General features: G+C 37.5%; 2 protein-coding genes across 8 annotated transcripts in view; one reads left to right on the forward strand and one right to left on the reverse strand.

Moving 5' to 3' along the window:
* Window positions 1-12,096, forward strand: part of LOC104903363 (uncharacterized) — a 30,369-nt gene extending 18,273 nt beyond the window's left edge. For 6 of the 7 annotated variants that reach the window (XM_010691387.3, XM_048636762.1, XM_048636764.2 and 3 more), the window contains 3 exons: window positions 1,094-1,188; window positions 8,900-9,041; window positions 11,048-12,096. In XM_010691387.3, coding sequence (XP_010689689.2) covers window positions 1,094-1,188; window positions 8,900-9,041; window positions 11,048-11,676 — 866 coding nt within the window. In that variant the 3' untranslated portion in view covers window positions 11,677-12,096. Of the gene's footprint in view, window positions 1-1,093; window positions 1,189-8,899; window positions 9,042-10,876; window positions 10,915-11,047 lie in introns of all 7 variants that reach the window. The other variant, XM_048636763.2, reaches the window with a different exon arrangement.
* Window positions 12,097-13,790: 1,694 nt separating this feature from the next.
* Window positions 13,791-14,180, reverse strand: LOC125493252 (uncharacterized). The gene has a single exon (XM_048636414.1). It carries the CDS (start codon window positions 14,178-14,180, stop codon window positions 13,791-13,793), a length of 390 nt encoding a protein of 129 aa, XP_048492371.1.
* Window positions 14,181-14,293: the final 113 nt, after the last annotated feature.

Here is a 14,293-nt window from a genome sequence, read left to right on the forward strand (position 1 = left end):
TTCAATTCTTTTGCAGTTTCGTCAAAACTTCCATTTTCGATATCATTTTGATAGTTTACTCAACAGAGGCTCACCACAGCGATTTGCTTAATACTTGTGCCCAAAAGATATGGAGAAGTCTTTTAGGGACGCAGGGAGTAATTGTTTATTGTCATCATTATTTATGGGGGGAATATTGGTAAATGGTAAGAGGGAGTTCCTCTTGGGCAAATATATTGCGGTGGTTGCTTTAGGGAATGCTGTTTGCAATTATTGTGTCTCTAGCTGACTGTCATTTGAATTGGTCGACAACAAACAGAATTGTATCTTTTGAATAAGTGTATGGAATTTTCTTTCATGTGGGTAGTTGTTGCCTTCTGTCGAAATGTGGTTAATGTAATGTTATGGTAATTTACCTGGTGTGCTCTTGTTTCTGTGAGAAGAAAGTCTGGTGTGCATGCTAAGACCTCACCTGATTACACCCCTCCTATTCTATACACGTTCGTAAACGTTACAACGAAGCGTAAGAAGAATGTGGAAGCCGCTACTCAGCACCCTACAGATGGCAGCACCATAGTGGAGGAAGAAAGAAATATTCTCTTGAGTATTTCTAACTGAATTTGTTAGAGAATGATGTAGTGAGAGAAAGTGATGTAAGAGAGAGAAGTGGGTTGTACACAAATAGGAGCTGAGCTCAGCCTAAGAATTCATTCAGAAAATTTTGGAGAGAAATATTATCTTTGGGAGAGTCCTCACCTCTCGAATGTGAGGGATGTAATAGAGAGATTACTCTGTTCTTTGCTAAATACATCAACTATCCTAGTTCTGCTTACTTTTGTTATGCATTTCTTTCAGTGCTTGTGTGCTAGGAAAATCAGTTTTTAGCAGTGCATTTCTTGTTGGGGAGATTTATTGTCGAGTTTCTTGGTTGATGTTGGTTCATGCTGTTATGTATTTTAGTTCACTAGAATTAACTTTTTGTGATCGACTTGACTGGTTTTCTTTTGCTTTACCATATCAATGTACATCTTTTATTAGTGTTTATATCCTTGATTCATGTATTAATGTCGGAGAAAGGGTTAATACTTTATGCTAAAAGTTCAAATTGTGGCAGATGACTTAAAGGATGTTGTTTCAAAGCTGCCAGCATTATATTCAATTGATTGCACGATGAATGAGTGCAGTTCGATCCTGAAAACCACTGGTCAAGTAAGTCCCTTCGCCTAATTAGTACGTGTTAAAAAATTTGGTAGATGGTAATATTGAATTCGTTCTAATTACTGGTAAATGTATTAAAAGTTTAAAACTATAAGTTATTGGTGGATTTTGTGCCAACCTGCCCACTTGGGGAAGGCATAAGTATGGCTTTGGTGGATAGTATATGGTATGATTGTTAAAGACATACCTGTAATGGGTAATGGGTAGTGGCTAGATTCCCCATATCCACCTGCATCTACTAGCGCACTTATAAGTCCATAAGGAAATTTAAACATATATATATTTATTTTTATAAAGAAAATTATTTATCTAAACTTTGTTTTGTTGCTAGCAACAACTGAAATTTTAATTTTTATCTTCTTCTTGAGGCGATAATGTGACAAGTATTATTTGTCTTTTCTTATTTTAAATACTCCCTCTATTTCTTATTGATTTTCCTTCTTGGAATCTCGGCAAGTGGCGGATCCAGGATTTCACTCAAGTGGGTTCGGAGTTGATGAGACGTCAAACAAAAAAAAAAGTCCAAATTAAATTGACTAAAAAAAATAAAATACATCAATTCAAGTTTGGAATTACAATCGATAACTATGGGAATAACTTCTTAAATTACAAGGAAAAAAAAAACTAAAAAAATCATTCTATGAGTTTTCATATTCAATGATTGATGATTTAGGCTTTGTAAAAAAATTAAACTTCTCTTGAGCTTCATTATGAACACTACCAATACCACCAACATGTTTTTCAAATCATTCAATTTTGTTCTAACCCCTAATCTCATAACGATGAATACTTAAATTAAATTAAATAAATTAAACTTCAATAAACATTATTCATTTACTCCAAAATCCAAATTGAACTTCAATACGCTAATTCACCCAACTAAGCTCATGTCATGGCAATTGGAATTTACTCCAAATCTTGTTGCAGGGTAAGACCATTCTGGATGGTTCAAGGTTGACTGTGAATGGAATTGGAATTTTCTTGAAGAAGGGTTTAGTAAAAACTAATTGTAATAATGTACCTGAAGAGATTTGGCTTGAGATTTTATCAAGATTTCTTGTCAAGTCCATGCTTACCTGTCGACTTGTGTCTAAGCAATGTAACTCAATTGTAGCCTTTCTGAAGAAGAAAAGTATACCACTCCCTTTATGTGGTTTCATCATCAATTCCTTAGTTTATGTTTGTTTAAGGACTAATAAGATTACTCACATACCATCAAAAAAAATCTCATGGCATTTATTCCAATTCATCCAAGCATGAAGCATCCCAGTGAATCAATTTTTTAATAATCCAAGCATTACTAAATAAAATTGGAAAGTGGAAACAAAAAAAATTACCTACACTCTCAAGTGCTGCCACTGCGGGGCTGCTGGTGCCCTGGGAAAAAAAAGAAGAAAATGTTGAATCCCTTCCACGAAACCCGCACTCGCATAAGAGGGCCGTGTTCTTACCTCAGACACACGGACCATTGAACGACTCATTGTTTATTGTAAATATTGCACGCTTACTTTCCTTTAGATTATGTTTGTTTTATTTTTTTCCAGATTTTTCCTTGCTTTTTCAAAAATTTTGTGGGTTCAGCTGAACCCTGAACTCATGCTAGATCCGCCCTCGATCTAGGCACTATTCAGAATTACGTAGAATATTTTTTATGTTTTCCCGATATATAAGAAAAAATATAACTAAAAAAAAGAATTATAAAGCAAATGATGTGTTTGTGGATAGTAAAATCAATATAAAGTCTTAAAACACACGAATCTCACTTGTACTTGTTGAAAGATTCGATCTTTATATGAAATAGGTTATAAAGATTGAATCTTTATATTGAATAGGCTTTGTTGTTACCTCGAGAACTAGAGGATCTCTCGTTAACATCTATTAGGAGATGCACACAAACCTCAATTTTTATATTCATTGCAATGCACTCGAATTATTAAATTAAAATACACACACACCTAATTTAAGGGAATTAGACTCACAAACATAAAAGGACCTCTATATTGAGCATAAACAATTAGCCCCATGCCATGGAGGTAGGAACACTCTAATTCGACCTAGTGGCGTGCATCCGTGGCGGAATAGGAGCCTTTGAGCTTTGTAGATACTTTCTTAAGCCGACCGACTTTTCCTTCTTGGGCCTAGACCTAGTTGAGTGGATCGAACAATATTTGAATGAGGGGCTAATAAGCCCCATGCTGTCCGAGTGGGTACCAATTGATAGTTAGCCATATTTGGCTGAGTACAGAAGCGACTGGCCAAAGGAGAGGGGTCCCCTATTAGCCGAGTGGGTCTGACGCCACTCGGATGAGGGGCTAATGAGCTGTATGTTGTCCGAGTGGGTGCCCGTTGGTACTTAACTACATTTGGGAAATGCGGAAGCAACTCGACAAAAGAGGGGTCTCCTATGCCGAGTGGGTCGGACACAACTAGGATGGGGGGGGGGGGGGGGGGGCTAATGAGCCCCCTGTTGTTGTAGGGGGTCTTCTATTAGAAGAGTGAGTCCGACGCTACTCGGATGAAGGGCCAATAAGTCCCCTGATGTCTGAGTGGGTGCCAATTAGTACTTAGCCATATTTGGTGAGTGAAGTGTTGTGGTTTTGACCCTTGCCCTTAGCCACAATCCTTAACCCACCAAGAGCTGCACTTTTTACTCGTCCCAAATGTTCCCAGACAATAATATATATATATATATATATATATATATATATATATATATATATATTAATGAGGAAATTAAGTCAGCCCAAAGGCTAACCCCTACAAGGCTACTAGCCTGTAGGAAACACCAACACATTGGCTAGTAAGGCATGCATAGCATGTTAAGGAAATACCCCAGCATGAGGATCGAACCCCTGACCTCAGGGGCCAAGGGGGAGCGCTCTACCCACTTGAGCTAACTTCTATATATATATACATATATATATATACATATACATATATATATATACATATATATATACATATATACATATATATATACATATATACATATATATATACATATATATATATATATAGGGAGAGAGAGAGAGAGAGAGAGAGAGAGAGAGAGAGAAATAACCGAATTACTTATTTCATGGCTAATATATGAGCAGGATCACAACCATCAGAAAATAATCCAACCAAAGAACAACCATAAATACATTACAACAACTCCACCAAGATCCACATCCGGATCCCTCAAAATTTATAAACATTACATATACAAAAGTTCCCTAGTAACCTGCATACTACATTCCCAACAAGAAGTATCAAAACTATTAACATGTCCTTACAAGCTGAAATTAGATTAGCATGAGCTTCAGACATATTAGGGCGGACATTAATAAGACTCATGTAGTCCTGGATAGCTTCATTAACTCTTCCAACCTCCTTATATTTATTTCCCCTGTTAAGGAGTGCATCAACTGCCAATGGATCGATCTCGAGGACCTCTGTGCAACAAGTTAGAGCATCTACAAGATTACCCTGGGAGAAAAATAGAAATATGCAAATTGTTAATTTCATGATCAACAACAAACACAAAGCATATGAACCTAACTCCAAAGTAAAAAACCCATTGAAATTTAATGAAAAGAAAAAAAATCTTAAAAGCAATGAGTAAAATAACAGTGGGATCACAAGAGAGTTATAAGAGGTTCGATGCTGAAACCACATACCATTCCATATATATGTTGCCAATATTAGACTGATTGCGGATGGTTAGGTTGCAGAGAAAGACATTGCTGCCAACCAATGCATCAGTTTCAAAAATGAAAGGGCGGATAAAGAGGACGAAATTAGTTGCACAGAACAATAATAGGACCTCTATATAATTCAACAACTAAAAAAAAGAATTATAAAGCAAATGATGTGTTTGTGGATAGTAAAATCAATAACAAGTCTTAAAACACCCGAATCTCACTTGTATTTGTTGAAAGATTCGATCTTTATATGAAATAGGGCATAAAGATTGAATCTTTATATTGAATAGGCTTTGTTGTTAGCTCGAGAACTAGAGGATCTCTCGTTAACATCTATTAGGAGATGCACACAAACCTCAATTTTTATATTCATTGCAATGCACTCGAATTATTAAATTAAAATACACACACACCGAATTTAAGGGAATTAGACTCACAAACATAATAGGACCTCTATATCATTCAACTGAAACGCCACTATTTTGCAAAGATCTCGATTTTTCATCTTGACGATCTGTCCAAAATGTATATCCATTAACATCATAACCCTCATAGGAGTGCACAACTTCTTGAGGACCAAATGCAAGCCACTTAAGAGTTTTCGAAATAGTGGAATCTACTTTACGCATTAATCGGTTATGAAACCAATCAATAAACGTCTTATTATGCAACTGCATCAATGCTCTAGCCCCTTTTCTTGGATTCTGATCACGCAACTCCTCCATAGGTTCATCCAAGTAGGGATGGACCTGTACCATATGCTGCAATACAAATAAGTGTCCTTGTATCCGCATTTCAACAAGAGGTACAATCATTTTGGAGCCAAGTGTACCTTTAGCCTCGAGTATGCCCTCGTGTCGAGATGTAGGAAGTCCAATAAAATCAACATTACTTAAGAACTCGGCCACAAAATTACCGACCACTTCACTCACAATCCCCTGAATAATACTTCCTTTTGGTTGCGCTGGATTCCTTACTTTATCTTTCAAAGAGCCCATATGTCTCTCAAATGAATAGCACCACCTCAAAAACACCGGACCACATAGCTTAATCTCTCGAACTAGATGTGCAACCAAATGGACCATAATGTCGAAGAAAGCAGGTGGGAAATACATCTCAAACTTGCACAAACTCTTTATCACGCCAACCTGGAGAGCATCAAGCTTCGACAGTTGTAATGTTTTGCTACATATAGTATTGAAAAAAGAACAAAACTCTGTTATGGTATGTCTCACGTGTTTCGGCAATATCCCTTGAATTGCAATCAGTAAGAATACTTGCATCATTACATACCAATCGTGAGACTTCATACTCGATAGCTTCAACTCACCGTCTAAGGTAACAAATCTATTCATGTTCGATGAGTACCCTGATGGAGCATGTAGCAAGCCGATGGAAAATAGTTCCTATCATCAGTTGGCCCTTCTTGAATTTCCTCTTTTTTTCCCTTTCCTTTTCCTTTGCCAGACACTTTCTCTTTTTTCTTTCTTTTCTTAGTGTCCCTCTTTTGATCCTATAGCTCCGGTCGAAGCCCCTCACTTTCCAGGTACAGTCGAATTCCTTTGCTATCCTTTGTCTTATGTGGAATATTCATATATGTCCTTAGAATTGCGTCGCATACATTTTTCTCTATGTGCATGGCGTCGAGACAATGCCTAACCTCTAGATCCTTCCAGTATGGAAGTTTTCACATAATAGACTCCTTTTTCCAATGTCCCTTGCCACCATCACCCGCTTTTTTGCCGAATATGGTTTTGACCTGATCAAAAACCTCAACACCAGTCAATGGCCCTACGAGCATCCCCTTCCTTATTTGTTCCATCGAATGCCTTCTTCTTATTACGATTAGGATGGTCGCGTCGAAGGAACTTTCGGGTTCGCATATAAAATTCTTTGTGACAAGGAACATTCGGTTTCAAATCGGGCATGCTCTCTTCCCTTTGTTCTTATACCCGGATAAGTTCCCATAAGCAGGAAAGTCATTAAGAGTGTATAAAAGCATGTCACGCGATGTGAAAACCTTATCAGCATGTGCATCATACACAGAAACTCCTTCATCCCACATTTTTCTCAAATCATCAACAAGTGGTTGGAGGTAGACATCTATGTCGTTTCCATGCTGTTTCGGCCCTGAAATAAGAATCGACAACATGATGTATTTGCGTTTCATGCACAACTAAGGAGGCAAGTTGTATATAACTAGAAGAACCAGCCATGTACTATGTTGAGAACTAAGATTGCCAAATGGGTTCATCCCACCCGTACATAGGCCAAGCCTCAAATTTCTATCCTCGCCACCAAAGGTCTTATGCAGACGATTGATACCTTTCCACTCAGGAGCATCAACCGGATGTTTGAGAAAACCGTCGTTTTTCCTTCTTTCTGCAAAACCACATGTATTCATGTTTATCAACTAATTATATTGAAATGATTAGTCATCTCACTCTTTCTTGTGTATCATGGTCCACAATCCTTGTTCCTCCATATGAAGGCCGAAAGTCTTCGAAACGACATTGAACTATCATAAACTCACCCAAACTAAAATGGTATAGGAACGTAAAGGAGAATGGTATAGGAACGGAAAATCTAAAATGGTATGGCAAGGAAGCGGCAATATTAATACTTTTTTGAAATTTATATTGAAAATGTCCTTAGGAAGTTTATTTTGTGTCATCGATATTTAATATTTCATTGCTATTTATATACGGAAAATAAACCAAGATCATTCTGGAGTAATATTTTATAATACTTTATACTAAATTACAAATCACTGATACCGGAAAAGTAAAGTTCATCATACTTTATCATCTTTGTAGAAAACATATAAGGGTGCATCTTCTTCACCTTATTTTTCCTGAACTAATGTGAATTGAACTTACTAGAACCTGGAACTTATTGAAGCTTCTTTTATAAGGTGTGAAAACACATTGGAACCTATTAGAAGTTTAGAATTTATTGGAACTGATTTGAAACTTTTAAGGTGAAGAGAAGTAGAGAACACTCTCTAAGAAGCATGAAGTTGGGAAAAATTGAATTTAGAGTTTCTTCTACATGTATTCATGCAGGGCTGGCAATGAAGCATCTGATTGCAAAAAGGTGTTTTTATTCTATTGGGATTTTGGACCTTATGGTTTTGATTGGGTTGAGAGTAAGAGAAATCAGGAAATCCTAAAGATAGCAGTCAGCAGCCATATCTCATTTTTACTGTTTTTCTCTCCTCTTATATGGCCGGCAGACTTGTATACTTTTCAGGCAAGCTGCATGCCTGTGTCTATCCTCTATAAATTCCTAGAATTCAGCCAATTAGTAAACGAGGATGCGTGTAAATCAGATTTCTCGTCCCCATGAACCATTCTGGCCGTCTGTCGATTTGTAGCATTTGTCATGTAAGATAGTTTCCCTCTTCACAACTTTTCGTACTAGGGAGAACCCCACTTTTCAAGAGACCTCTGGGACATTTTCTCCTGGCATACGCGTCCGGCACCTGTCTTTGGTACGGGAAATGGCACCTCAGAAAATCTAGTGCTTTGTAGGTGGGCGCTGGGCGGTATTAGTGGGTGGTGGATACACAGTTAAGTTGTGGGGTAGATAATAAATTTGGGTTCAGATTTTTACTTGCTTGGGTCAATATGGATGTTGAATTTGTACCCACCGTGGGTGATGGGTTACTGGTATATATTAAAATATTAGGTGGATATGGGTAAAGGGAAATCTGTAGTTGCCCCACCCGATTGATATCCCTTTTACTTTGTTAATGGACTATGGTGGTCCATTTGGATAATTATTTCCTACACCTGGATTAAGATTTATAGGAGTATATTTTCAGCTGAAGATAGAATGATTAGTTCCTTAAAGTTACTGAAAGTTGACCAAAGGTGGGTTTTGCTTTCCTTACCTGCTTGCTCCTTTTCTTGATTATTTTAAAGAAAATATGTGAGTTGTACTGACCAAAATTATGTAAAGAAAGAGAGTAAATCTATATTGTAATTTTAATATTTTTTTTATGTGAAAATTTGCAGAGGGAAGTGTATCCAACTTTGCTGCTATTTCCAGCAAAGAGGAAGGCTGGTATCGTGTATGATGGGAATATGATGGTTACAGACGTTATAAAATTTATAGCCAACCACGGGAGTAGTTCTCACCACCTTTCCAAACAAATAGGTGTGCTTTAGATCAAAACATATCTTCCTATTCATGAATGATCGTGCTTCTCCTTCCCCTCCCCATGTTTCTCAGTTTGAGCGACAGCGACACTTATATGTATTACTTGTTCGTGTCCGTAATCATCTCAATCCATCTTGACTGCACACAGTTATTTGCTGCTTTATGTATTTGGATATAGAAGTACGTTCTACGTTAAACATTGAATATAGTTTACCGAACTTGCTTTACCAAATAATCTGTTTTCTATAGGCTGTTCTGTGAAATAAATATGAACCTTAAGAAACACACATTTATATATATCATGCATGAAGTTGAAAATTACCTCAGATGAGGAATAGTGTTTTGGCATATCAAGAGGGTGGATTGGAGTTGAAATATATATATAGCATAAAGTCACTCATGGTATGTATATCGTAGTATAATAGTGACACAATCCTACTAGAGATCTTTCCTCGAGGAAAGATGCGAGTTGAGTGGCGTACCAGAAATCTGCCCTGGGGGGGGGGGGGGGAAGGATTACTGAGAGTGTCTTTAGTTCATACGTGTCTGTCTGGGCTTTTTGATTAATATTGAATTAGTCCCTTGGATTAAGAGACATGTTTCTTTGTGCATAAGACACACTCCTTTCCAATATAATTTGAGATATTATGTGATACATATACATGATGATGATTAAAATATCACTTCCTTTTGCTTCTTCATGATCATCACTGTTGCGCAGACCACAACATATCAATTTTATTATTTCATTTTAGAACTTTTTATATCATCTCTTTCGGCTTCTTATCCTTGTAGTCATAATCATGATCATTGTGGTTGTAGTTGCCACCACGACATACTAATCTTACTATTTCATTTATAACTTTATAAATCATCTCTTTTCTCCTTCTTGTCCTTGTAATCCCATTGAGAGTGCATACATGATACATGTCTCTTTTTATATCCTAGAACATACTCTTGCACTCTTACATGGAGCCACATTTTCCTTTTTGTGAACCAAATGTTGCTTTAACCATGTTTTTCTCCCATGAGTTACTTAGTTACATAACTTGGTTTTTATTGCATGCCAAATAGTCAATTGTCATGACCTCACTCACTAGGACTCCATCAAATATAATTACTATAAATGAAAAAAATATGTACTATTAAAAGAACAGTTTTATATAGGAACAATCTGTTTCATTTAGTTAAAAAGCTCGAAACAGAAGAACAAGTAAAAAATGATTTGTTATCAGTAAAATCCAGATTGAATCAGTAAAAATCAAATTCGATAGCTTTTATCCATTTTCACCAGTTTAACAAGTACAAATAATTTTAGTTTAGTAAGAATAAGGTTAAGTAGCCTAAGTAGAATTACGATTCTGGAGAAGGCATTTATGGACATATTATAGGCAAGTAAAAAGACTTTAAAAGCAAATTTGTGCTGCCATAGCCATGAGTTAATTAGAATACCATGTCATTTTCATCCCTTGACATTGCGATGCTACTGAACCCACTTGTTCGAACACTAGCCAGTGCTCCCGAGTGACTGCGAGAATTTGATCTCATCAACCAATCTGCAGTCTTGTAGAAGGGGGGAGGTGTCATCAGATTCCATTTGGAATGTTCACATCACTAACTTATTGCATGTATGTCATCAGCTTTATTATCACTTTAATTCCTCTAAAAGGCTGTTGCCATGGGTTGGAGCTGTGGGAGTTTGATTTACGGGTTGTAACGCTGCTATACAGCAAGGACTTGCTACCTATTGACCCTCAATAAAAAAATACAGTAATTGTTTGCTGTTTCACAATGAAAGAAATGTAGGCTGATTTAATTAGCCAATTTTGCAGTGAAGGCATATCAAACGTATAGCTTAGACTGTATCAAGGTATGGCTTAGCTTAATGTAATGCTATTATCTTTGTGTTCTTGAGTCATATGTATCATACTAGAGTGTGTAAATACAGACCTGTCAGTTTGGGTTCAGCTGACATGAAGCGTTTTGCATGTCTATCTGTGCAGGAAACCTATGGACTGGTTTGGAAGAAAAGCATGATGATACTTCATTCATGAGTGAAGTAAAAAAAAGATCAGATGTGAAGGATATGTGTTCTGGAACCAATTTGCCAAATTCATTGATGTTCAAGCTGAATGAAAAAGCAGGTCCATCGAATCCTGCTGTTGGCTCATTTCTAAGTGCCACTGAGCTTCTGCATGAACTTAGGACATTCAGCAAAGCCAGGATCCTCATAGTAGGTGCTGATCGTGCTGTAGGATTTCTAGGTTTGGTTATTAACAAGCCTATCGCCAGCTGGGATCTTTTACCTCAATTTCAAGATGTGAAACTGCTAGAAGCAGCTCCTGTTTCTTTTGGGGGCCCAATTATACAGCAAAAAGCGCCTCTTGTTTCCTTGACGAGGATGTCTTTCATAGATCAGTATCCTCAAGTACTACCTGGTGTCTATTTTCTTGATCAAATGGAAACACTCAGCACAATTAAGGAAATTAAAGCTGGAAATCAGTCTGCCACTGACTTTTGGTTCTTTTGGGGCTACTCAGGCTGGGGTTGGGAGCAGCTTTCCAGCGAGATAGCTGATGGAGTGTGGCGTGTTCATGAGGGAAATATTGGAGACCTGCAATGGCCAAAATGACAGCTAAGATCTCACGTGATGGAAATTTGTTGTTTGAAGGGCCTCAGTCAATTTCTGGAGGACTCTTTTTGCAACATCGCCTTTTGATCGAACAAGATAAATTTTTGAGGAGGTTGTGTCGGTACCGGAAGGTTGGGGGGGTGGAGCACTGGGCCAATGTTTGTAACTCTTAAGGCGGCTAGATTTTGTCCGGTAATGTTCCCTTCCCCTTGTTTTGTTCATTCTCTACCCATTATATTCGGGGTTTTTGAGGAATGAGGATTGCAGCTTTATCTGATCTCTCATGTTTCGGTCTCCAGTGACCATTGCTGACTTTTGTTGGGATTTTACTGTATTTGTTTTCTCCAATCGAGGTTCAATGAGGAGTATTAACTTCAATAGAAGTTGAAATGGCAAAGGAGATGTGCATTTATAGTTGAATCCACATAGTATGATGCTTTGCAGCCTTTAACAGTTTGCCTTTGATTGGTGAAACAACGGGTGACATTCTAATTATAATAATACTTCCTCCGTATCAAATTAAACGCAATGATTTTATTGACACGGGCTCCTAGGCAAAATTTCTTAAGGTAAGATTAGGAAAAAGTGAGGGTATGTAATTTAATTTAATTGGAAAGAGGAAGTGGGGCTAAGCACCACCTAATGCTGCCACTACCACCACTGCCACCATAGAGGGTCTTGTATAAATGACCACCACTAACTTTGGACCCTCTGTAAAACACCACCACAAACTCATACCGCCACCACCACCAAAACACCACTACCAACTCATACCGCCACCACCAACAACTCCACCGAAACACCACCACCAACTCATACCGTCATCACCACCACCAACTCATACCGCCACCACCAGCAGCAGCACCACCACCAAAACACCACCACCACCAGCAGCACCATTGAAACACCAACAACAGCACCAACACAATTCACCTAGCAGGTATAGATCCTTCGACAATCCCAAGAACTAACCCCCGACACCACCTCATCTCCCGACCAACAGTTGCACAGACCTCAACCAACCAAAGGAGGAGAGAATGTTGCGAAAACAGAAGTTTCCGATGAAGGAGACCAAGGACAGTGCCAACGATCTCCTCAGATCTAGAAAACATCCACGCGGACAAGCCGTTAATCTAGATCTGTCATGGTCGGTGGCGGTGCTAAGCGGCTCGTGGAAGGAAGGTGACTGACTGAAGGAGCTCGACGGTTGGTTGGTGAGGCGGTGAAAGGATGGGACGATTTCCGGGGGTGGTGGTGGAGAGAGAAAGTGGTGGTGGGTGGGAGTGAGGAGAGAAAGTGGTGGTGGGTGATGATGAAGAAAAGTGGTAGCGGGTGAGAGTTGAGGAGATAGAAAGAGGAAGATTATTGGGTTTGGATTGATTTAATTAGAATGACAAATTTTTGATTAAGGGTTTAATTAGTTTTTATTAGGTGTAATTAAGTGTGGTTTAATTTTTAGTAAGGGTATTCTTGTAAATTCATACCTAAAACACTTACCAAAAATAAGAATTTTAGAATTGTTGCATTTAATTTGAAACTGCCTAAAATGGAAACCGTTGCATTTAATTTGATACGAAGGAAGGGAGGAAGTACTAGAGTTCAGTATATGATGTAATTATATAGCCATGCCATGGAGTAAGGTAAAATGACATAAAATGAATTTGATTTAAGACATTTTTGCTCAGTAAGTCGACAACTAGGGGAGGATCCAAGATTCCGTATTAGGGGTAGCATAACTTTACATTAAATTTTTTTTGTAATTACTAAATTCAACATGTTACAAAATCTAAATACAACCTTGAAATCAATAATAAAAGAAAATTACAATAGTTCACGTCGGGTTCTTAAATTTTGGAACCGATTTACAATCGTATCAACTTCTACATCACAAAACAAATCTTTCTTAGGAAAAGTAATTAAACAATCATTTAGCAATCTATCTCAAATGCTATTTCGTAATTTGTTGTTGATCATAGTCATAGTAGAGAATGCTCTTTCTACACTCGCAGTCACCACAGGAAGAATTAACACCAACTTCAATGGCAAATAAACTTTTGAATGAGTTTCATGTTTAATTGTTTCAACAAGCTTTATAGAAAAGCTCATTGAGAGTTTCACATCCAAAACCTCTCATCATTTCGAACATCTTCAATGAAGTTATCCAATGAATGTTCGAAAAAGAACATTTCAGCACTTGAAAATTCATTTGGATAAAACTCAGCAAGCCTAAGCAATTTTTCTTTGTCATATGATGCAAACCAATCAGTAGGATTAAAGCAAGACATGCAAATAAGTAATTCCTTACTTTTCTCACTAAATCGATTTTCAATTTCTTGCAATTGTTGATCAATAACACTTAGAAAAACCTCAACTCGAAAATGATGAAGATCTGTCACTTGTGAAGTATTACCACGAAACATTCTTCTCCCCGGTGCAGCATACATTCCCTCCATGTTCAGAATCTCAATGTCATGTTTTGCGTAAAATGAAGATGCTTTAGTCATATGAGCATCCTATCCACTATCTCTTAGCTTTTGCAAATTCCTCTTAGTCACATCAACCAAAGTCATAACATTCGCAATCTCTTAATCACTCTTTTGTAAAGCCAAATTCAACT

Source organism: Beta vulgaris, chromosome 9 (assembly GCF_026745355.1).
Source record: "Beta vulgaris subsp. vulgaris cultivar EL10 chromosome 9, EL10.2, whole genome shotgun sequence".
NCBI lineage: Eukaryota > Viridiplantae > Streptophyta > Magnoliopsida > Caryophyllales > Amaranthaceae > Beta > Beta vulgaris.